Here is a 24,558-nt window from a genome sequence, read left to right as displayed (position 1 = left end):
CTGTCACTCCTGTGGGCAAGTTGAGTCCATAGCAGTGGCAGTGACCACACCAGCTGATGCCAGTCCCTGGGAGCCTCACGACTTGTGGCAGATTCCCTTAACCTTTTACCATTTGCTTCCCTCTGAGACTTTGACCCACATACCTAGTCACAAAGAACTCCCTCTGAGGTTACAGGGGCGAGTCAGGGGAACGGAGGCCGTAGGGCCCAACAGAGACGGGAGCCGCTGTAACCTCAAAGTCTCAGAGACGGGAGCCGCTCACTCCCGCAACTTTCTTGTTTCTCCTATGAGGACCGGCCAGAGGCTCCGTGTCGCCTGCCAGTGTGTCAGGCTCTGCTCATCTTGGATCTACACGATTGTAAAGGTCAGGAACTACTGTTCCTGGAACCGCCACGGAACCTCTCCTGACCCTCGGTACTGCTGAAAACACGCAGCCTCACAGATGACTTGTTGAATGCGTGGGTGTGCAGCAATTGTGCACTTTTTGTGTTTTTTAAGCAAACACTACCCCCAACCTGAGGCCCGAATCACGCCCCTGAGATCGAGTCGCGCTCTGCTGGAGCCAGCCAGTGCCCCGGGTGTGCAATAATTAGATGCGGTACACGCTGCCAACAGAATCCAAGGACCTGCACCTGCCATGGCGTCCCTTTCTGAGCGGGAGGCGGCATGAGGGGCAGCGACCCATTGAATACCCAACGTGGTCCCACCCGTCTCAAGATGTTTCTTGAGGGTCAGGCTTTTGAGTGTCCCCGGGCTTTATCTCCTGTCCTCTGGCATACATGTTTATTAATAAAATAACTACCTCTTGATCACCAGGTCCAGTAAGCATAAGGTCTTCAGTATAATGGACCAGCATGATATTCCCCATAACCGTGGCAAAAATCAAGTTCCATTCACCCCAGATTATGACGCGGAGCCAGAGAGACATAGCCTGCAGCCAGACACTAAAGCTGTACTTCTGGTCCAGCCAGACAAAGGCGAGCTGCTTCCGATAGAGAAGAGAGCCTTTGTCAGGCAAATAGCCACTTGCCAGGTACCAGGGGCTGCGTTAATTTACTCCAGAAAAGCAACAGCATCTGGAACAGCAACTTCAATTCAAGTCACAACCTGATGAATTTTGCAGTTACCCACTGTTTGTCTCCAGGCTAACCGTGTCAGTTACATAAGGATGTGATATGGACAGTCATTCTGGCAGCTTCCAGGGGGCACCGCTCTCTCTTCCAGACGAATCCAAATTGCTTCTGCAGGGTTACTCCTCCTAAATTTCTAGGGAGAGATGACCTGTTTGTACTGCAACTTTTAATTCCCTTTCAGCAAGCCCCTTCCTAGCTTCTCTGCCTTCCAGCCCAGAAGAGGAGACCCATTTGAATAACAAGTGGTTTTCAGCACCTGAATTCCCTAGACCACGGCTTCCCCGCTTATTATTATTTTAAAATAGGTTTGGCTTGGCCTTTCATTGAGTCCCATAAACCTTAGGACTAGAAGGATTTGCAAACATAAATATCTACTATTAAGAGTTTTATTTTAGGGGCGCCTGGGTGGCTCAGTTGGTGAAGCATCTGCCTTTGGCTCAGGTCATGATCCCAGGATCCTGGGATGGAACCCCCTCCCCCCCCCCCCCCCCCCCCCCCCCCCGCATCCGGCTCTGGCTCCCTGCTCATCAGGGAGCCTGCTTCTCCCTCTGTCTCTGATCCTCCTCCCCCTGCCTGTGCTCCCTCTCTCCCTGTCAAATAAATAAATAAATGAGATCTTTAAAAATAAAATAAGGGGCACCTGGGTGACTCAATGGGTTAAGCCTCTGTCTTCAGCTCCCGTCATGATCTCAGGGTCCTGGAATATAGGCCCACATCTGGCTCTTTGCTCAGCAGGGAACCTGCTTCCCCCCCAACCCCCACCTGCTTGGGCTCTCTCTTTCTCTGTCAAATAAATAAATAAAATCTTTTTAAAAATTAAATAAATAAAATAGTATGAAATTATCATCACAAGTCCAAATCAAACATATGGGAACTCATTCTATGAGGACAGTGTTACTCTGATACCAAAACCAGAAAAAGGCAGTAAAACAAAAAAAGAAAAAAAAAAAACTACTGACCATTATGCCTCATGAATCTAGATGTACAAACCCTCAGCAAAATCCTGGCAAGTAGAATTCACTTTTTTACGTAAAAAGATTATACACCATGACTAGGTGGGGTTTACTCCAGAGACACAAGGCTCCTTCGATACATGAAAGTCGATCAGGGGCACCTGGTTGGCTCCCATGGTGGAATGTGTGAATCTTGACCTCGGGGTATTGAGTTCAAGCCCCATGCTGGGGGACAGCAGTTACTTATACGAACAGAAAAGAAATCAATGCAATCCACCATGTTAACAATCTAAAGAAAAGTCATACACTTGTATTGATTGATGCAGAACAAGCATTTGACAAAACCCAGCACCAAGCCATGACAGACACCCTCAAAAAGCTAGGAATGGTAGGGGAGCTTCTGCAACTTGTTGAAGAACGTGCACAGAAGATGTACTGGTTAAAAACCAGGTGCTTTTCAAAAACAAACAAACAAACAAAAAACAAACAAAACAAAACCAGACACTTTTCTCTTAAAATTGGAAACAAGGCAAGAATATCTGCTCTCCCACGCTCCTGGATTGGAAGAACAAATACTGTGAAAATGTCTATGTTGCCTAAAGCAATCTACACGTTTAATGCAATCCCTATCAAAGTACCATCAATTTTTCTCAAAGAAGTGGAATAAATAATCCTAAAACTTATATGGAACCAGAAAAACCTCAAATAGCCAGAGGAGGGGTGCCTGGGTGGCTCAGTGGGTTAAAGCCTTGGCCTTCAGCTCAGGTCATGATCCCAGGGTCCTGGGATTGAGCCCCATGTTGGGCTCTCTGCTCAGTGGGGAGCCTGCCTCCCCCCTCTCTCTGCCTGCCTTTCTGTCTACTTGTGATCTCTGTCTGTCAAATAAATAAATAAAATCTTTTAAAAAATAGCCAGAGGAATGTTGAAAAGGAAAGCCAAAGTTGGTGGCATCACATTTCCAGACTTCAAGCTCTATTACAAAGCTGTCATCATCAAGACAACATGGCATTGGCACAAAAACAGACTCAGAGATCAATGGAACAGAATAGAGAGCCCAGAAATAGACCCTCAACTCTATGGTCAACTAATCTTCGACAAAGCAGGAGAAAAGACAGCCTCTTCAACAAAGGGTGTTGGGAAAATTGGACCGCCACATGCAGAGAAATGAAACTGGACCATTTCCTTACACCACACACAAAAATAGACTCCAAATGGATGAATGACCTCAATGTGAGACAGGAATCCATCAAAATCCTTGAGGCGAACACAGGCAGCAACCTCTTCGACCTCAGCCGCAGCAGCTTCTTCCTAGAAACATCACCGAAGGCAAGGGAAGCAAGGGCAAAATGAACTGTTGGGACTTCATCAAGATCAAAAGCTTTCGCACAGCAAAGGAAACAGTCAACAAAACCAAAAGACAACTGACAGAATGGGAGAAGATATGTGCAAATGACATATCAGATAAAGGGCTTGTACCCCAAATCTATAAAGAACTTTTCAAACTCAACACCCAAAGAACAAATAATCCAATCAAGAAAGGGGCCGAAGACATGAGCAGACATTTCAGCAAAGAAGTCATCCAGATGGCCAACAGACACATGAAAAAGTGCTCAACATCACTCGGCATCAGGGAAATACAGATCAAAACCACAATGAGATACCATCTCACACCAGTCAGAATGGCTAAAATTAACCAGTCAGGAAATGACAGATGCTGGCGAGGATGCGGAGAAAGGGGAACCCTCCTACACTGTTGGTGGGAATGCAAGCTGGTGCAGAAGAACAGCATGGAGGTTCCTCAAAAAGTTGATAATAGAACTACCCTACGACCCAGCAATTGTACTATAGATATTTACCCTAAAGATACAAATGCCGTGATCCGTAGGGGCACCTGCACCCGAATGTTTATAGCAGCAATTTCCACAATAGCCAAACTATGGGAAGACCCTAGATGTCCATCAACAGATAAAGAAGATGTGGTCTATATACACAGTGGAATACCATGCAGCCATCAAAAGAAATGAAATCTTGCCATTTGCCATGACGTGGATGGAACTAGAGGGTATTATGCTGAGTAAAATAAGTCAGAGAAAGACAATTATCATATGATCTCCCTGACATGAGGAATTTAAGAGGCAAAGTGGGGGGCTTGGGGGATAAGAAAGGAAAAAATGAAACAAGATGGGATTGGGAGGGAGACAAGCCATAAGAGACTCTTAATTTCACAAAACAAACTGAGGGTTGCTGGGGGGATAGGGGTGTGGAGAGGGTGGCTGGGTGATGGACATTGGGTAGGACATGTGCTATGTGAGTGCTGTGAAGTGTGTAAGCCTGACAATTCACAGACCTGTACCCCTGGGGCAAATAATACATTATATGTTGATTTAAAAAAAGAATATCTGCTCTCACTCTTCTTATCCAACATAGTGTTGAAACTTCTAGAAACAAAAGGTACACAGATTGAGAAGGAAGAAATAAAACTGTCTCAATCTGCAGATGATATAATTGTCTTCATGGAAAATCCCAAGATATCTACAGAAAAAACTCCCATAATTAATAAGTGGGTTTTAAGGTTGCAGTGTACAAGATCAACACACAAATCTCTTTACATGAGTTTGAGGTTTATTATATAGTAGCTCTGTAATCAAGACTGTGTGCTCTTGGCAGAGAAAGAGACACACAGATCCACATAAATCTGCTCAACTGGTTTTTGACAAACGTACAAAAGCAATTCAATGGAGGAAGGATAGTCTTTTCAACAAACAGTGCTGGAGAAATTGGACATCCATTGGCAAGTTTAGCCAAAACCTCACACCTTATATAAAAATTAACTCACAATGAATCATGTATTTATACATAAAACATAAAACTATAAAACTTTTAGAAGACAACATAGGAGAAAATATTCTTAGACTCAATCCATGAAAGAAAAAATTGATAAATGAGATTTCATCAAAATCAACACTTTTGTTAAGAGTATAAAAAGACAAGCTAAAGGGGCGCCTGGGTGGCTCAGTCGGTTAAGTGCCTGCCTTCGGCTCAGGTCATGATCCCTGGGGCTGCTGGGCTCCCTACAGTGGGGAGTCTGCTTCAACCTCTTCCTCTGCCTCTCTCTCCTGCTCATGCTTCCTCCCTTTCTCTCTCTCTCTCAATAAATAAAATCTTTAGGGGAAAAAAAAAAGACAAGCTGCAGACTGGAAGAAAATATTTACAAAGCACATATCTGCCAAAGGACTCATACCAAGAATATGTAAAGAACCCTAAAACCTCAATAATAAAAAAACCCCAAACCACTCATAATCCAATCCAAAAATAGGTAAAAGATATGAAGAGACAATTCACTGAGGAGGCTCTCCAGACAGTGGCAAACGAGCCTATGGAAAGATGGTCAACATCATTAGCAGAATTGCCACGTTGGTTCCTGACCCATGGAATGAGGCAGTCACGGCAGAAGGGCCCACGTGGAAACCTCCAGGGCTTTGCCTTTCTACCAAAGTGTAAGTCAAAAGAAATAACAAATAGGGGTGCCTGGGTGGCTCAGTGGGTTAAGCCACTGCCTTCGGCTCAGGTCATGGTCTCAGGGTCCTGGGATCGAGCCCTGCGTCGGGCTCTCTGCTCAGCAGGGAGCCTGCTTCTCTCTCTCTCTCTCTCTCTCTCTGCCTGCCTCTCTGCCTACTTGTGATCTCTGTCTGTCAAATAAATAAATAAAATCTTTAAAAAAAAAAGAAATAACGAATACTTAGGGGACAATGTCAGAAATTAGTTCAAAGACTGGAGAAACACAGGGATGGAAATTCACTGTTTAGCTTTGTGCAGCAGCTAGTTAAGTCTTCGTGAATGTGGCAGGTTTTTTTTTCAAGATTTTATCTATTTATTTGACACAGAGAGAGATCACAAGTAGGCAAAGAGGTAGGCAGGGAGAGAGGGGGAAGCAGGCTCCCTGCCGAGCAGAGAACTCCATGCAGGGCTCAATCCCAGGACCCTGGGATCGTGACCTGAGCCGAAAGCAGAGGCTTTAACTCACTGAGCCACCCAGGTGCCCCTATGAATGTGGCAGTTTTAAACTAGGGCTCCAAAATTCTTTGACCCTCCTCTCATTGAGGTGGGGTTGATGCCTTCTCCCCTTGAACTTAGATAAGCTTGTGACTGCTTGAATCATACAACACAGCAGGAATGATTTGACGGGACTCCCAAGACCAAGTTACAAAAGGTTATTCTGACAGTTTTATGCCTTGTCTACTCCAACACCTGCTTTGGGAGACCTGAGCCACTGAGTCCAGAGTCTGACTGCTCTGAGGTTGCCATGCTATAAGGAAGTCCAAGCCACAGGGACAGACTCCTGTTCCAGTCCCAGTTCCACCCGGCCTTCCGGCTGACTTCTCACCATACCCGTACTCTGTCAGCAGAGCAACATGCTTAATGACACGAAGTTTTGGGATGGCTTGCTATTCTGCTGACATATTATGTCTTCTCCCTGCTCCCGAACATCTGGGGCCTCAGCTGAGATGACTTAATGGCTGGGGGTGACCAGATGGCTGGAGGCTATAATCTCCTGGAAACCTCCTCTCTCACATGACTATTACCTGTGTTAGGGTGCCTGTTCTGGCTATTTTGCCCAAGTGGGGTCATATCATACTTGTTCCTCTATGCTTACTTCCTTTAGCATGTTTTCTTCTTTCTTTTTTTTTTTTTTAATTTTTATTTATTTATTTGACAGAGAGAGAGAGATCACAAGTAGGCAGAGAGGCAGGCTGTGCGGGGTGGTGGGGGGGGAACAGGCTCCCTCCTGAGCAGAGAGTCCGATGTGGGGCTCGATCCCAGGCCCCTGAGACTGTGACCTGAGCCAAGGGCAGAGGCTTAACCCACTGAGCCACCAGGCGCCCATCTTAAAAAAAAAAAAAAAAAAAAAGATGTTATTTATTTATTTGAGAGACAAAGAACAAGTAGGACGAGGGGCAGAGGGAGAAGCAGACTCCTCGCCGAGCAGAGAGCCCGATGTGGGGCTTGATCCCAGGACCTTGAGATTATGACCTGAGCTGAAGGTGGAGGCTCAACCCACTGAGCCACCCAGGCTCCCATTCTTTCTTTTCTTTTTTAATATTTCATTTTTAAGTAATCTCTACACCCAATGTGGTGTTCAAACTCACAACCCTGAGATCAAGAGTCACATGCTCTATTGGCTGAGCCAGCCAAGTGCCCCCTAGGTTCATGCTTTCAAGGTTCATCCATGTTGTAGGACATAAAAGCACTTCACTCCTTTTTTATGACTGAATAATATTCTGTCATATGGATAGACCACATTTTGTCTATCCTGTCATCTGTAGATGGACATTTGAGTCTCGTCAACCTTTAGGCTATTGTGAATAATGCTGCTATGAACATACTTGCACAAGCATCTGTTTAAACATCTGTTTCCAAGGCTCTTGGGTATATATACACATAGTAATGGAATTGCTGAGTCACACGGCAACTCTGTGTTCAACCTTTTGAGGAACTGCGGACTGTTCGCCCCAGCGGCTGCTCACGCCCTACTTCATGGCTCGTTTGGTCAAATAACACTCGGTTCACAACGTGCAGCTCAGGTCTAAGATCACACAGTCATTCGCTTTCAACCAAGGACTAAAGAAAGTTGCTGCCTTCGCCTCCCGACAGATTGGTGCATGTGTAGGTCCTAGCTTTATTTTCTTTTTCAGTTTTAGTCTTTATTAAACATGAAAACTAATGCCTTTCTTGGCCTGTTTGGGGATCAAACCCACAATATTGGTGTTGTCAGGTCGCATGCTACCCAACTGAGCTAACCAGCCACGTGGCCAGTCCTAGCTTTACTTTTATCCCAAATTCCAGAGGCCTGAACTGTGATTCTCTTACCAAGGCTTGGAAAAGGCTGTGTAACATCCTAGTGGGGGATGCCACCTCCAGAAAGCGGCCCACCAAGCACAGTGCTTCTTTCTCAGTGGCAGTGGGCTTGAGGTCGGGCAATTTGGTTTGCACTTTGGGGAACCATCTCGATATGCCTAATGGAATTGGCAGGCCCCTAAATTTTCCAAGGCCTTATCTCTCACCCTGTGATGAACTATTTTTTCAGGCCCAGTCGGCAGGATGCCATTCATGTAATGGACCAGCAAGATGTCTTGGTGGACAGCCACATGATCGAGTTGGTCCCTGGGGACTTAATTACAATGATACACCAGAGAATTGAAGGGACAGTTCCAGGGGCTTCCTTTTGAGTTTTCTTTCCATAACTGTCCTCAGCCCTTGAGTCAAAAAAATTCCCCTGTGGGAATTGTTTCAGCTGCGGATTGTTCCAATTATGCAGTGAGAGGGCACCCAGACTAAGTCTTCATTTTGGACCAGTGGACTACAGTGGCATTCTCTGTCCCCAGGGAGGGAAGGATGAAGGTTTGAAGCACACGCTAGTGTTATGTGTACCATGCCTTGTCTTCACTTGGTGGCTCTGAGCCTGTGGGCAGCTAGGTCCAGGGATTAGGTGAGGGGCCACATTTTCCACTGCGGCAATACAAGGCCGACTACCATTCACCGGACCTAGAGTTTCTCTTGGTGGGGTGTATAGATCATGGCCTACTATAGGTGGGTGACTCAGTGGGTTAAGCCGCTGCCTTCAGTTCAGGTCATGATCTCAGGGTCCTGGGATCGAGTCCCGCACTGGGCTCTCTGCTCAGCGGGGAGCCTGCTTCCTCCTCTCTCTCTCTGCCTGCCTCTCTGCCTACTTGTGATCTCTCTCTGTCAAATAAATAAATAAAATCTTTAAAAAAATATTTTATTTATTTATTTGACAGAGAGAGAGAAAAAGAGAGAGCATAAGCAGAGGGTGCAGCAGAGGTAGAGGGAGAAGCAGACTCCCCGCTGAGCAGGAAGATGATGTGGGGGTCAATCCCAGGACCCTGGGATCATGACCTGAGCTGAGGGCAGACACTCAACCGACTGAGCCACCCAGGCACCCTGGGTGGCTTATTATTAATAGGACATCATGACCAATTAGCCACCACCAAAGATCCTTGGGGATAAACAATTCTGGTTCCAGCTGCCAGTCCTGTTGCCTGTCATGATACCCACCCTGTTCTATGTGATGTAGTGCCACTACTTGGCCTCTGCGGCTCCCGGATCCCTGTTTTCATGGCAACACCTCTCACCTCCTTTCCTAGATTAGTTTCCCAGAACCTTCACCAAAGTATTTCTCAATGTTTTGGTGAAAGGAGTGTCCTTTGAGCTCTCTCGGGGGATGCAGTTAAGGGTTAGCCAGTAGGTTGCACATGACAACTTCATTCCAACATCTCCATGTACCCAAGTCTTAGGATTGGAGACAATGAGGGATGTGAGGAGCTGGGGTACAAGGAGTACTGGCATTGTCTTGCTCAGGAACTAACAAGGTGATTTCATCACAAGATCTCCAAGAAAGCCAGGATCAGCCTCACCAGACAGGGCGGGAGGAACTGCTTCTACTGGTAAGAGAAGCTCCATGGGGTTTCTGGGTTCAAGACAGACACAGTAAGCAAAAATACTTACTGAGCATCTTCTAGGAACTGAATATATAGCAGTGAACAACACAGACAAACTTCTCCTGGTTCTGTAAGGCCAACATTCTAGTGAAGAGAGACATGAAACTAGATTCATTTCAGGCAGCGGGGAGAGCAGGTGCAAAAGATGCTGGAAGGGGGAGTGAGCCCGGAGTGAGCCTGGAGTAGTCCTGCGTAGTCAAGAGGCCGTGTGCCAGGAGTGGGGTGAGTGAGGGTGGAAGGAATGGTCTCAGAAACAGAATGGGAAGCAGCCATCACAGACACTTTGGCTTTTTTTAAAATAAGATTTTATTTATTTATCTGAGAAAGAGAGGGAGACAGAACAAGCAGGGGGAGTGGCAGAGGGAGAGGGAGGAACAGGCTCTCCTATGAGAAAGGAGCCTGATGTGGAGCTTGATTCCAGGATCCTGGGATCACGACCTGAGCTGAAGCCAGAAGCCTCACAGACTGAGCCCCCCAGTGTGCCCTCCCTTCTCTTCTAAGGTACTTGTCATTGGATTTGGGGTCCACCTGAGTAATGCAGCATGATCTTATCTTGAGATTCTTAACTTAGTTCTATCTACAAAGACCCTTTTTCCAAATAAGGTGACATTTGGGGGGGGGGGTCTTCATCCCACTACAGATGGGAAGTCACTGGGCTTTGAGCAGAGGAGGGACATGGACTGATTACAGTTTAAAGACACTTGCCAGCTGCTATGTTAAAAGAGTATAATTGGAAAATGTTAAAGCAGGGGGACCATAGGAGCCCATTGGAAAGATAGAGGAGATGATGGCAAAGCACTGAGAGGTTTCCTAGCAGACTGGATGCAGAGTTTTGGAGAAAGATACAGCCCACAGCAGTATCATCAATGAATACCTTAAAAAGTTATTTAGTGAAATATTTACCAACGAAGCATTATAAAATAAGGGAGGAAGTAGTGAACTACTCATGGATTGGCTGATTATAGGGACTTTGGATATCTATTAAAAAGTCAATTTACATTGTTATTATTATTGCCTTGGCATACACCTAAGTAAATTCTCGAAGGAATAAAAAGTGCGGAAAAACCAATCATCAGCTGTTTTTTAAGCCACAGCACAATAAAATCTTCATATGGCAGAGGAGAAATGGAAGAAAAGTAGCAACTCATTAGAAAAGGTAATCGGAAAAGATTTCATTTACAACCGCAATAAGGAATTAAATAAAGAGTTCGGCCAAATCCTCAGACGTTAGATTAAAAATCCCCACTTGAGAGACCGAAGAGTGAGACGAACACCAGGGATGGAAGGGATTTGAATCAGGATTTGCTACTTCCTGCTGTCAGATAATGCAGCCATTAGGCGACCTGTGACTATAGAGCACTTAACATGGAGCACCCCTCCATGGAATTCAAATCGAGGTGCGGTGTAATTGTATAAGACACACTGGAAATTCTCCCTGTAATTATTTTTTATACTACCCCTCCCCATACACAAACACAAATGTGGAATATTCCTTTCATAAAGTGTATCGCTTATATGTTGAAATGATATTTTGGATTAATGGGTTAAACAAAATTCGTTATTAAAATCAATTTCACCCTTTTTTTTCTTTTGCCATGTGGCTGCTGGGAAATTTAAAAGTGCACAAGTGGCTCACACTATATTCCTATTGGCTCTAGCTAGATGGGAATTGCAAGCAGCAAAGGGTTTTCAACCTCTCTGTGCCTCAACGTCTTCATTTTCCAATCAGGACTGAACCGATACCAACCTTAAAGGCTCGGCGAGAGGAAGCAGAGTGCTGCTGTTAACAGAGTGCTCGCGGAATAACCGGGTATCCAAGCCCCCATCAAACCCGGCGAAGGTCAGAAAACCACGGTCCGGGTTACGCCCACAGGTCTACGAGCCGCTGGGGCGGGCTGCGCATGCGTTTCCAACGCAGCCTAGGGCTGGGCGAGTACCAAAGCGCACGCGCAGACGCGGAACCGCGGGGAGGGGTGGGGTGGGCGAGCCAGCCAATGGAATTGCGCAGGCGGCCCGCGCGCGCCTGGGGCTCTGCTCCCGGAGCCTGGCCCCGGCCCCCACCCCCGCGGCGCAGCGCGCACCGGGCGTCGCGCAGGTGGGCGGGTTTTAGTGGCGCGGCCCGAGGCCGGCGGGAGTCTGCGCTCGCTCCCTCGGTGGTGGCCCACGCGGCTCGCACGCTGTACGGGGCAACATGGCGGACGCGGCAGGTAAGGACGTGGTTGGCCGGGCTAAGTACTCGCTCCACCGCCTCGGAGAGCTGAGGGTGGGAGGGTGGCGGTGTCGGGGACAGAGGTGTCCGCTGCTCTGCCGCCAGGCGGGTCCCGAGGCTGTCGGGCCTCCTGCTGGCCTGGCTTGTTGGCCTTGGGTCTACAGTGAGGGCAAAGGATGGAGGGGTGCTCGCAGTGACGTGGTTCCGCAAGGCCCGGGCCTCCCGCCGAGGCAAAGCCTCCTTAGAGCTGAAAGGCGGCGGTGCCGCCGTGACGGGAGACCTGGCGGTACCTGTACCGCCGCCAGCCTAGACTACGCGGTCAGCACCACACGGAAGGGCGGTGGGAACAGGCGGGGAAGAATAAGGGCCGAGGGGCTCTGACATCCGCGTGGTTCCAAGTCAAGGGAAAGTTCTGTGGGTCACAGACCAGGTAGGGGGCAATTCAGTGATCAGTTAGGGAACTTTGTGTCTCGTGGGCAGAACAGTTCTGCGACAGGTTTGAGCCTGGCCGTGGCCACGTGGTGGACCCGAATGGAAGCCGACATGTGCGACTGCTTGTGGTCGGTTACCGAGCCGCGCAGCAACGTATGCGTTTGGTCTTACACACTTTGTTTTCCCCATTAATTCTAGACAAAACGTCCATTCTCTGCTTGCTCTGATTTCATTCTCTATTTTAAGCTTTGTTACCCTTGTTTTTGGGAAAAACTCCCAAGTCTCTTATCTTTTTGTTTTAGTATTTATTTTGCCAAAGAAACATAAGAAGAAAAAGGAGCGGAAGTCATTACCAGAAGAAGATGTAGCAGTGAGTAGGAATATGTTATACTTTGCTTTAACTAAAGGGAAAGATTACTTAGATAATACATGACATGCAAGAAATGTTTTTAAAAGTTTCTAAGGAATGGGTTGGAGTTGGTAGTGGTTGTGTTGTAAACCTCACAAACCCAGCCACCTAAATCTCTCCTGTCAAATAATAGTTGGCCAAGTAGTGTTGACCACACAAGCGGCTCTCCCTGAAATTCTTCTTTCTGCCACCCACAAACCCACTGTCCCTCTTTAAGTAGCTGTCCCTGTTTCTTTTTACTTCTTTCTTGAGAGTGTGTGTGCACACGGGAAGAACTCAGAGGACAAGGGGGAGAGAGCATCTCAAGGAAACTCCATACCCATGATAACAGCCGGGACGCAGGTCTCCATCTCAGGACTATGAGATCGTAACCTAAGTGGAAATCAAGACACTTAACTGATAGAGCCACCCAGGTGCTACTAGCTGTCCCCATCTTGGTGGCAGTTCATTGTCCTTCTGAGATCCTGGTTCATTTCTTTTTCACTTGGAAGTCCCAGTGAAGAGGCATAAAGACTACCTTCTTTTCTATTTAAGAGGCTTTGACTTAACGTGGTAGTAATGGAATGGTTCAGAATCAGATGGGATGTCTAACAGTGCGTTTCTGTCCTGTGTAAGGAAATACAGCACGCTGAAGAATTTCTTATCAAACCTGAGTCCAAGGTGGCTCAGTTGGACACATCTCAGTGGCCCCTGTTGCTGAAGGTATGTGGTTAGGATTATGTATCAGATCAAGACCTAGTTTTTACATTATTTAAGTGTTAAGCACTTCATTAAGAGTGATTAGCACTACCATCTTTGACTGTGAAATGCCAGATGTTACACTCTAAAGCTGTTTCCTTCCAGGTGTCTGACAAGAAAGACCGAGTTTTGTTTCATTTTTCATTTCCAGTGCACCCGGTGCTATAGTAAAAAAGTTAAAATGTCAGAACAGTGTCATACTGCCATAAAAGTGTATAAATAATTAGTTCTTGCTTTCTGTATTTAACTCCCACCATACAGACTTGAACCAGTCTGTGGGCCACACTTCCAGTAAGACTGCTTTAGTGCTCAAGGACATGGGCTTTGGAGCCACACCAATTTCATTCAGGGAGTGTGTGAATTTGGGCCAGTTATTTAACCTCTGAAGCTATTTGCTTATTGTGTCTTCTCTTAGGCTGAGGGTTGTAGGAGGTAATCCATGAAATGTGTTTAGCCAAAGTGCCTAGCATGCAACAAGTCCTCTAGAAATTGCTGACTGTTGTGTTGGGTTTTAGAGTGGCCCAGTAATGAGTTGAATTACAAGCTTCACGAGGAACTTAGTGGGCACCGGGTATGAGGAGAGGCTAGGGCACAAAAAGTTACTGAGACACATCTTGACCAAGTGTTAATAATAAACCAGTATATATGAAGTAAATGAATGAGATTTGCTTATATAATTCAACAGAGTTGAGTTTCTGCTTGGTCAGATAGGTCTGCCGATTACAGCTGCTTTTCTGTTGTAGGCTCTGGGGAGATGCTTGTGAACTGGGTAGGCCAAGGTCCCTACTGTCTTGGAATTTAAAATCTAGGGGTGGGAGATAGGTTTTAAAAATCGCTATTTATGTCAAGTACTGTACTGAAGCTGAACGAGGCAACTGTCCCATCTGCGGTCCGTCGGGCCTGAGAGGAGAAAGCGAAGAGGAGCAGACCTGGGGGAGCAGGACCAGGATGGTTGCATTTGCGAAATGTTGCCAGTCTTAATACCCCAAGAAATCTTTCTAGAGGAGTGATCGAATTTGTTTTAATTCTACTCACGTGGGTAATTTTTCCAGTATGTAAAGAGGCTTAACAGTCTGTCACACTAGAGAATGAAAACGTAGCAGAATCCAGGTTCGTAAACTTGCAGGTTAACCATAACATGGCTGATATTGGTGCTGACTCTCATATATGTTAATGGTTTATGGAGTTTATTTTGTGTTGTATCATTGCTTTCCAGAACTTTGATAAGCTAAATGTAAGGACAGCACACTATACACCTCTTCCCTGTGGTTCAAATCCTCTCAAGAGGGAGATTGGAGACTATATCAGGTAAGTGTGTTGGGAGCATGTACTGCTCAGACTTCTTTTCTTTTCAAAATGACCTTTTCAGGGGCACCTGGCTGGCTCAGTTGGTAGAACATGGGACTTGATCTTGGCGTCATGAATTTGAATCCACATTGGTCATAGAGTTTGCTTGAAAAAGTGACTTTTCACATCAGTTGTTCAAGGTGGTAGTGGCATTTTAGAATGGCCTAGAATTGGTGTAAATACATAACCTGTACCTGTGGCGAACTTGTACTCTGCAGATGCAGTTTTTATCAGAGGGCCGGAGATGATGGCACAGTGATGTCTTTTCCATTTTAGGACAGGTTTCATTAATCTTGACAAGCCTTCCAACCCCTCTTCCCATGAGGTGGTAGCCTGGATTCGACGGATACTTCGGGTGGAGAAGACGGGACACAGTGGTACTCTGGACCCCAAGGTGACTGGCTGTTTAATCGTGTGCATAGAACGAGCCACTCGCTTGGTGAAGTCGCAACAGAGTGCAGGTATGTGGAAGAGGGTAAAAAGAGGTAGGTCCTTTACTGTTCGAAGGCTTTCTAGGTTTCCTTTCCTTCTACTTTTTGGCCCTTGGTAATGGTTTCTCCACTAGTTTAAAAACAAATTCTAGGGGCGCCTGGATGGCTCGGTGGGTTAAGCCGCTGCCTTCGGCTCGGGTTGTGATCTCAGGGTCCTGGGATTGAGTCCCGCATCGGGCTCTCTGCTCAGCGGAGAGCCTGCTTCCCTCTCTCTCTCTCTCTCTCTCTCTCTGCCTGCCTCTCCATCTACTTGTGATCTCTCTCTGTCAAATAAATAAATAAAATCTTAAAAAAAAAAATTCTAAGCAGAGATGCTCTGGTTGTATACCTTCTGTCCCTTGCGAGATCCTAGTCTATCTGCCTTTCTTGGAGTTCCATATACTGGCCATGTGCACATCAGGTTGACGGAGTCTGTCCCTGGGACTGAGACGGGGCTGTGTCTGAGTCCGGCTCTAGGGTTGTCGCTCGAGGCTCCTCAGACTCTTCACTGCTGCTTCTGCCGAAAGTGCCCTTCCTTCATTTTCATCAGGGGGAACTCCTACATGACCTTGCAAGGCTTTGTTCTCAGCTGGCTCTGTGCTGCACATTGCAGCTGTCCCTGTCAGCACACTGGAAGCCGAAACTCCCAACGAGAAGAAGCATCTTCATTCCTTTCCCATGTCCAAACCATGAAATCTGTCTTGGTGGAAATTTGACAGAAAGAGGTCATCAAACTGCATGCTTTTTTTTTTCTGCACAAGGTGGGACTGTGACCATTTTAGAAATACAGAAAACTCAGTGGCCACACCTGACTACTCTTTTGTCATTTTTTAGGCAAAGAGTATGTGGGAATTGTCCGGCTACACAGTGCTATTGAAGGGGGGACTCAACTTTCTAGGGTAAGTTTGCCTGATTACGGGCAGCCTGTGTATCTGAGCCCGTGGACACCTGTGGCAGGTGGCTTTCCTGGCTGTCCTGTCTTGTGCCCTTTTCAGTGGGCTGCTCAGGCCAGCCTGGACGGGTACTATGCATTGACAGGGGCACTTCTGGACGTGTCCCTTCTGAGAAGAGGGCTCCGATAAGCACGGAGTCATCCCTGTGTCGTTGAATAAAGAAGCAAAAAGGGAAAGGACATTTGAGGTCTTAAATGATTGAAAAGAACTTTCTCATTGGTGTCCTCAAACTGCCACAGTAGACTGTTTGCTCCTATGTAAGAGTCTATGCAGTGAGTCTTTGTTTTGGTTTGTGCTTATTCTCAGGCCCTAGAAACTCTGACAGGTGCCTTATTCCAGCGACCCCCACTGATTGCTGCAGTGAAGAGGCAGCTCCGAGTGCGGACCATATATGAGAGCAAGATGATTGAGTATGACCCCGAAAGAAGATTAGGTAGGTAATGGGCCTGTGGGGAACTGAGTTGACATTGACCACGTGTGGACAGGACTGCGTTCTTGGGAATGACATTTTCTGGTTAGCAGTAGATGCCCTTAGTATATGGTGTGGTCAGAGCCCGTTTTCTGTGGCGTGTAGTCTCGCTGGCCCGGAGAGTAGCTCTGTGCCTGTTAGCCAGTGATGTACTCACGCCTGTGTGTATGTGTGTGTGTGTGTCGTAGGTATCTTTTGGGTGAGTTGTGAAGCCGGCACCTATATTCGGACGCTGTGTGTGCACCTTGGCTTGTTACTGGGAGTTGGCGGTCAGATGCAGGAACTTCGGAGGGTTCGCTCTGGAGTCATGAGTGAAAAGGTACACCGTTACGGGGCTAGAAGTTTTAGAGCTTGTACTTAACACCTTCCGCCTTTGCTGCAATCCCGCCTGCCTCACAGCCTGGAAGAGGCAGTTTCCAAAGTGTTGAGTTCAGCTCAGGGCAGCTTCCCTGTTCTGTTAATTAAACTTTGGAACATTGAAACCTGGGCTGTGGGAGATGATTGGATAGAGAACATTGCTCTGTTCATTTGCTGCCTCTCAGCCTACAGAAGTGCCTGCTTAGATCTCAGTAAAGCGGTAGTTACAGAAGTGTAGAAGAGAGTGAAGACCAGTGAGTTTGGACTAAATTCATTCAGGGTTTGGAAGTTTGGGCACGGTCGTGCTATTACAGGGACAGTGACACTGAATAGTTTTCATACATGGCTGCTTTTCAGGACCACATGGTGACGATGCATGATGTGCTTGATGCCCAGTGGCTGTACGACAACCACAAGGATGACAGTTACCTGCGGCGAGTTGTTTACCCTTTGGAAAAGCTGTTGACTTCTCATAAAAGGCTGGTTATGAAAGACAGTGCAGTAAGTTCTGGGTTACAGGTTCACGTTTGCACAAAATGTGACTCCACAAGGATGAGATGTCGTCTGTTCTGAAATCCACATTCTGTGTAAGGAGGTGTGACATGACGGGAACTTAACTGTTTTCCATTGGGCTTATTTTTTATTTATTTATTTATTTTATTATTTTTTTTAGTTTTGTAAGTTGAGCTCTGGATTCTTTGTTAATAAGCATTTATAATTGTATTTTACTAAATCAAAGCCACATACACTAAATTAGAGTGGGAAATTGAATGCTGGACATAATTCCATATCAAAATAAGGCAGATTGTTTAAACATTTACTTTGAATTTTTCCAAAGTAAACTATCAGTGGTACATCAAATTTGCCTTCCTGTAACCTGCTAGTTCTATGTGTGCCTAAGAAACCTTGATATATTTTTAAGTTGCTGCCAGAAAAGAATTTTTTAATTGGGATTGAAAGTTAAGATGAGCATTTCAGAGATATTATAAGCTATGTCCTTAGGAATTTCAGTAAAGCTTTTTTCCCTTTAAATCTTAGTTTGTGGCTATAAAACCTAAACATCACTGAACTTAGCAAGCTTTTTTTTTTTTTCTTAGCACATTTACTAAATAACGTTGAAAGTAATTCTTTTTAAGATTTTAAGTAATTTCTATACCCAGCATGGGGCTCAAACTCACAGCTCTGAAATCAAGAGTTGCACGTTCCACCGAGTAAGCCAGCCAGGTGCCCCACAAGTAGTTTCTTAACAATGTAATTATATCAGGGACAAAGGATAGTTGAGTTGAAAGCGTTTGATGCATTTTTTTGTACGTCTTGCTTTGTAATAGAAAAAAATTTACGGAGGTATAGTAAACTATGCCATTGTAATAGTGAAAAAAATCTAATCACGTGAAACACGATATAAATGTGATAGAGCCTCCTTATGCTGGGGTCAGACTGGTACCCTCTGGGTGAATTCAGGGGAGACGTGAAATATGGTCAGGAAAAGAGATCCAGGTAAGTGAAGACCAGATGGCACAAGCCATTGAACTCAGGGAGAGGCGGCCTGAACTTGCATGTGATTGGTTCAGCAGGCCTCAGTGATCTTGCTTGTTGATTATTTTGTAGGCCTTTTAGAGGCCAGATCTCCCCAAAAAGCAAAAAGGTCTCCTGCTTCTGTTAGGGTTTTCCTCTTCAATAATTAAAAAAGAGAGAAGAGTAAATAAGGAAAATCAAGGCTGGGTTTTTTTTTTTTTTTAAAGATTTTATTTACTAATTTGACAGACAGAGATCACAAGGAGGCAGAGAGGCAGGCAGAGAGAGAGAGGAGGAAGCAGGCTCCCTGCTGAGCAGAGAGCCCGATGCGGGGCTCGACCCCAGGACCCTGGGATCATGACCTGAGCCGAAGGCAGAGGCTTTAACCCACTGAGCCCCCCAGGCGCCCCTGGGTTTTGGTTTAAGGTGAAAATATTTTTAAGTGAAGTGGAGAAGTGAGGAAGAGGTATTTATTTTTTTATAAATATTACTTATTCATTTATTTAAGAAATGGTTTGAGGGAGAGCATGAGGTGGGGGGAGAAGGGGAAGCATGCTCTCTGCTGAGGAGGGGCGCAGCACGGGGCTCGATCCCAGAACCTCGGGATCATGACCTGAGCCAAAGACAGATGCTCAACCGACTGAGCCACCCAGGTGCCCCGAGGAGTAGGTATTTAAATTCCTCTTTAACATTTCTGTGTCCGTGTGTTTTGAGGCACCTCACCCGTGGCGGGCGGCTCCTGTGCATGCCAGATTGCGACCATGGCTGTCAGTGCCATTCGCTCCATTTTGCAGCCCCCCCCGGAGGTGTTCTCTGTGTTGGTGAGGGCTGGGGTGGTGGGCAGGGGTTCGTGCTGCAGCTGGGGCTCTTACGTGCGGTGCCGTCTCTGCAGGTGAATGCCATCTGCTATGGGGCAAAAATCATGCTTCCAGGTGTTCTCCGATACGAGGATGGCATCGAAGTCAATCAGGAGATTGTGGTCATCACCACCAAAGGGGAGGCGATCTGCATGGGTAAGAGAAGTTGCCCTGGTTCTTTCTGTACCATCATAGCCAGGCTTACTAAGCAGGACCCAAAGTCCTGACTCCTTGGGTTCATCTAACCCTTGTGTTGTCTGGGACGTGGAGTGGGAGTCGAAGCACAGCACTGTGTTAGATGGGCAAAGAGATGAGGTCAGTGGGGCTTCCCTTGTCCCAGCTGGCTGCTGGAGGCCATGTGGCAGCAGCCTGGCTCCAGTGGGGAGAGGGAAAACCGTTAATGAAAGGAACAAGTGTCTGTGGTAATTGAGATGAAAAGTTCAGTCCATTCCATGTCTGCTGGTAGCAGTTAACTTGTGAGCTTTGAACTGCTTTGGGAGTGTCCTTTACAACTTCAAATGTTCCATTGCCCTGAAGGGGCTCTGCAGGTTGTTCCCTATGTGTGGCCTGAGCCCCAAGCTTGGTGAGTGTATCTTTAGGGTGTCTTACTAGAGGTATCCCCTCCTCTGGCTGCTTGCCACTGAGAAGGGACTTTCATGGTGTGCTTTCTTTCTGGTGCAAATTAGGCACGGTAAATGGATAGCTCTGATTTCCTTATTAAGAGGTCTCCTGAGGATCTAGGAAACGTTGATTTTTATGTGGTTAGTGTAAATATTTTTTTAACTGACAATTTTAATGTGGTTTCAGAGCTTTTTTCCCATAGTGGTGGATTTTCTCCATATGAACATCCTCAGCAAAGGAAACCTCAAGGCAGTCGAGTTTCGAGTTTTAAATGTTTTTTTCTTTGTAAAGATTTTATTTATTTATTTGAAAAAGAGAGAGCACAAGCAGGGTGAGGGGCAGAGGGAGAAGCAGACTCACCGCTGAGCAGGGAGCCCGATGCGGGGCTCGATCCCGGGACTCCAGGATCGTGACCTGAGCCGAAGGCAGACGCTTAACTGATTGAGCCACCCAGGTGCCCCTTAAATGTTTGGGTTTTTTTGGTTTGTTTGTTTTGGTTTTGGGTTTTTTTTTTTGTCTTGTTTTTTAAGATCTTATTTTGAGAGTGATCATGCAAAGACACATACAAGCAGGGAGAGGGGTAGAGGGGGAGAAAATCTTGAGCAGGCTCCACACTGACTGCGGAGCTCGACACAGGGCTCGATCTCATGACCTTGAGATCATGACTTGAGCTGAAATCAGGAGTTGGATACTTAACCGACTAAGCCACCCAGGTGCCCCAAAAATGGGGTTTTAAAATTTATATAAAACAGTGGGATTAGGGCTCAGAGTATAGGAAGTTTCTCCCTTCCGAGTCATTCTTTAATCTCATTCCAACATCTGTAGCCATTGCACTGATGACCACAGCAGTGATCTCTACCTGTGACCATGGTATTGTAGCCAAGATCAAGAGAGTCATCATGGAGAGAGACACTTACCCTCGGAAGTGGGGTTTAGGTCCAAAGGTAAGTGGGATTGGGTGTGCGCCCTGCTGTGAGTAACTGCAGTTTTGCGTTGTTGAATACTCATGTGGGCAGTCCTGGGCTGTGTCCCTGCCACCACAACTTGCCTTGTACTGGGCTCTGGGGAGTGCTGGTGGGTAGGTGTGAGACCATCTCAGACCTTAGAGGTGTCAGTCTAATGGGGGAAGCAGATGGCTTTCGCTCATACTGCATGACCAAAGCCACACTGCAGGCTGACCAGCACCGGGAGGTGCCTGGCTCCTCGGGAGTGCAGAATGAGGGGCTCGACTTGGTTGGGGGTTCTGGGTAAGGGATCTTTGCCAGCCATGCCAGCCAGCATAAAGGACATCTATTGGTGAAGAAGGGCGGGAGGGTCTGGGCATGTGCTGCAAAGGCCCTGTGGGGGGAGAATGGGCTGGAGGCAGGTGCCACCAAAGGATAAAACTAGGCTTTGTGACTTTCAACAAGTCCCATGCTCGCTCCTGTTGGAGAGAGTGAGTTCAGAGTGCTTTGCAGAGAAGTGTGAGGCCCAAGGGAGGGGTGTTCGCCAAGCCGCCATAGTACCTGCTTCATGTGTCCCACCATTCTGACCTTGAAACCCTGGCGGCTCACCAGGCAAGTCAGAAGAAGCTGATGATCAAGCAGGGTCTTCTGGATAAGCACGGCAAGCCCACAGACAGCACGCCTGCCACTTGGATGCAGGAGTATGTGGACTACAGGTGAGGGCAGGGTGCTTGGGAGCCCCGGGCAGGCAGAGACCGTGCACTTGCCCCCTGGATGCGGTAGTGCATCCGCTCCAGGGGAGCCGGGGAGGCCGCAGAGCCCAGAGGGGTGGGTGCAGTACTGCTCGGTGCTTGCCTAGGGGAGCCGGGACAGGAGGTCATGGAGCCCAGGTGTGGGAGCGGGGCAGATGTAGTGTCGGAGGAGCGCGGCGACAGCGTGGTGCTGACGAGGCCTCAGGGGCTGGAGGGACTTCCTCTCGAGCGCCTGGGCCAGGTAGGGGCTCGGGCCTGCCCAGCAGACAGTTATCCCTTTCTAGTCTGGCTCATGGGAGTCCGTCTGCAACAGTAAGTGGTGAGTTCTTCCATCTGTCGTCAGTATTTTGATGGTGGCTTCAGACTTGCCGGATATCACTAGTTGGGGACGCGGCAGGACCTCCCCGGTGGCTACTCAGCACATCTCATTGCTTGGTGCCTGTCTTTCAGTGACTCTGCGAAGAGAGAGCTGGGGACCAAGGGAGTAAAAGACCCACAGGAAGTTGCCGAAGTGGTACAAGCCCCCAAGGTAGTTGCTGAAGCAGTAAAAACCCCAAAGGTAAGGAACGGGAGAGCGCTCTGGGACATGATCCTGTCGGCAGGTCTCAGTGGTTGTGCTCCCGCCACGGGTCGCGGCTCAGTGCGGCAAGGCCGCCCCCGCCACTCTGTGACCTGGGCGTACTCCTCTGGACTGTGTGGGCTCCGGTTCCCGTTCCCTGTTGTGTCTACTGGGGGGGTGGGGGGGCTCAGAAATCAGACTGGCCTCGGTTCCCAGCTCGTGGATGTGGCGCCGCCACTGGCTCTTGGTGGAGGAAGCCATTATTCTGGCCCCTCATTGGGGCAGACTCGCCTGAAGCTGACCGCCCTAGATCGCATTAGCACAGCCTTAGAGAAGGTCAAAGGAAGTACATGCTACCACCTCGGCTTCTCAGGGTCCGGGGGGCACCCCTGACATCAGAGTACAGAATGGGTGCGCCGAGGGGTCTGGAACAAGCTGCCTGGGAAGCACTCCCGGCATGCGTGGGGCCTGTCCGCGGGGCCTGTCCGCATACCTTCACAGGCGTGCTGCGGCCCTGGCTTCCTGGTCTCGGGAGGTGAGGCCGTGCTCGAATTCTCTGTGGTTCTCCAGGTTCGTCATTAGAAAGCTTCCTCCTGTAGTCAGGGGCTGTTCTGGTGGTCCCCGCCTTATTGAGCGTTTCTCATCCGTTTTTGCCCCAAATCTGACATTTGATCACTTGCGTCCACCTTAGCGGAAACGAGAGAGTGAAAGCGAGGAGACCTCCCCGCAGCCGGTCAAGAAGGAGAAGAAGAAGAAGAAGGACAAGAAGGCCGCGGCTGCTCTAGAGAGTGCGGCCGGCCCGGGACACGGGGTACGTCCACACCCGGTCAGGGCACTCGGGGCGGAAGGGAGCAGCAGCCTCCTGTCGGCGACAGTACCCGTGCCCTTGGTGCCACCATTTCGTCGTAACTGCGCGCGCTTGCGGTGCTGCTGGTGACAAGGGCGAGTGTGTAAGAGCCCGCTGCGGTGTCACTGGGGAGCTCAGGACCTGGTGTTCCGTGCAAAGCTGGTTTTCTCTGGAATGTCCTCCCACATCCTGTGAAGGCTTATTGGGCTTTTGGGATGCCCCTGGTTTGCTTGTTAACAGGTGCTGTGAGGCTTTCTCTTTTTCCCAGGACAGTGACGGTACCAAGAAGAAGAAGAAGAAGAAGAAGATCAAAGCGGAAGCGGTTTCTGAGTAGCGGATGGCAGTGGAGTGCGGGGCCGGCGGGCAGGAGGAATGAAAGCCTTACTGGGAAAACAGACTTCCTTTCATTCTGGAGGGAATGCGCCACAGGCCCCAGGATGGGTGGAGCGTTCCGGCACATTGTAGCTGCTCCCCGAGAACTCGGGTGACGTCACCTGGTGTGCTTGCCCCATCCTGTCCTGTTTTAAGGACGCAGGTGAAGGAAGCAGCTTTGATGCCACCCCTTTCCCCCCTTTCCCTGCTTGGGAGAGTTGGGGATCGTCTCCTTCAGATCTGGCACAGCCCAGAACTGTCGGCGGCTGCTGTCGATTGTTCTTTGAATGTGATAGTGCTCTCCTGCTTTGCACCATCCCCCAACCCATTTTTTAAAAGTTTCTAAATGTTGCTCAATGAAATGGTGTACAGCACATAAAGGAATAGACCCGAACCACATTGTTCCCCCATGTCCTGTGAGGACAGCAGTCTGTTCTGGCCACATGCGGGCGATCTCTGGCTTAGTGGTCCTGTGTGTGCTCCTCCGGAGCCTGGGGGTCCGGCTTCACGCACCTGCCCATTGGCCTGCTTGTGTGCGTCGGGAGCGAAAGAACCGTCCTTCTGTCCTCCTCGAACTTTCATTGCTGGGAGAAGGTTGTACTTTTTACTTATTAAAGTTTACTTGTTTTTAAGTATTTCTGTTGGGTTTTCTTATTGTTGGGGATGTCAAACTAGTAAAACAAAATTATAAACTATTTTGATTAAAAATCTAGGGAAGTTTGTTCTATTTGAAATTTGATGCTTTTCCTTTGGTTACTTTCTCTGGTTCTGTATCTCACAACATTGATCCTGGGGCTTTTTATCTGGCATGGGACCAAATACTCTGGAATCTTCATTAAGGACACTGGCTAGGTAATAGATAAAAAGGGGCATCACCCCCAATCCAGTGATCTCCCCGAACAGTCATGGGGAGGGCGCTAGGAGTAATGTCAAGGGTCTGGTGGGAGGTGCCAGTGTGTGTGGGGAGGGATTCTGAGCCTAGGCCTGAGGCTGGGTTTCCCTCACCGCAAAGGTCAGGATGAAAGCCAGTGGCAGGTCAAAGCAGGAGGCTGTGTGTGCGCCTGTCTGGGCGCTAGCATCAGGAGGGCGCAGGTTTGTGTGTCG

At 47.8% G+C, this 24,558-nt stretch overlaps 2 protein-coding genes and 2 non-coding genes across 5 annotated transcripts in view; 3 read left to right on the top strand and 1 right to left on the bottom strand.

Moving 5' to 3' along the window:
* The window catches only part of GAB3 (GRB2 associated binding protein 3), a 92,246-nt gene extending 80,761 nt beyond the window's left edge, over nt 1-11,485 (bottom strand). For both annotated transcript variants that reach the window (XM_013049341.2, XM_004779307.3), the window contains exon 1: nt 11,351-11,485. The gene's annotated coding sequence lies outside the window, so the exon portion shown is untranslated. The remainder of the gene's footprint in view (nt 1-11,350) is intronic.
* A 108-nt stretch (nt 11,486-11,593) lies between these two features.
* Nucleotides 11,594-24,089, top strand: DKC1 (dyskerin pseudouridine synthase 1). The gene is made up of 15 exons (XM_004779305.3): nt 11,594-11,810; nt 12,547-12,614; nt 13,269-13,355; nt 14,608-14,699; nt 15,015-15,199; nt 16,043-16,107; nt 16,468-16,594; nt 16,819-16,949; nt 17,345-17,488; nt 19,395-19,515; nt 20,806-20,924; nt 21,537-21,640; nt 22,127-22,235; nt 22,927-23,046; nt 23,351-24,089. Exons 1-15 carry the CDS (start codon nt 11,795-11,797, stop codon nt 23,414-23,416), a joined length of 1,554 nt encoding a protein of 517 aa, XP_004779362.1. The 5' UTR covers nt 11,594-11,794; the 3' UTR covers nt 23,417-24,089.
* LOC123388516 lies at nt 17,045-17,181 on the top strand. Its single transcript, XR_006603008.1, has one exon. It is a non-coding gene; the product is annotated as a small nucleolar RNA SNORA36 family (small nucleolar RNA).
* LOC123388517 lies at nt 21,937-22,054 on the top strand. Its single transcript, XR_006603009.1, has one exon. It is a non-coding gene; the product is annotated as a small nucleolar RNA SNORA56 (small nucleolar RNA).
* Nucleotides 24,090-24,558: the final 469 nt, after the last annotated feature.

Source organism: Mustela putorius, unplaced genomic scaffold (assembly GCF_011764305.1).
Source record: "Mustela putorius furo isolate JIRA1106 unplaced genomic scaffold, ASM1176430v1.1 tig00003899_pilon_pilon_pilon, whole genome shotgun sequence".
Classification (NCBI taxonomy): domain Eukaryota; kingdom Metazoa; phylum Chordata; class Mammalia; order Carnivora; family Mustelidae; genus Mustela; species Mustela putorius.
The sequence above is the reverse complement of the archived record's forward strand: the minus strand, read 5'-3'. Positions and strand labels throughout refer to the sequence as shown.

Coding starts and splice junctions, on each gene's coding strand:
- DKC1 (XM_004779305.3), top strand. Junction 15,200..16,042: donor GAAGTCGCAACAGAGTGCAG/GTATGTGGAAGA, acceptor GTCATTTTTTAG/GCAAAGAGTATGTGGGAATT. Junction 17,489..19,394: donor TGGTTATGAAAGACAGTGCA/GTAAGTTCTGGG, acceptor CCGTCTCTGCAG/GTGAATGCCATCTGCTATGG.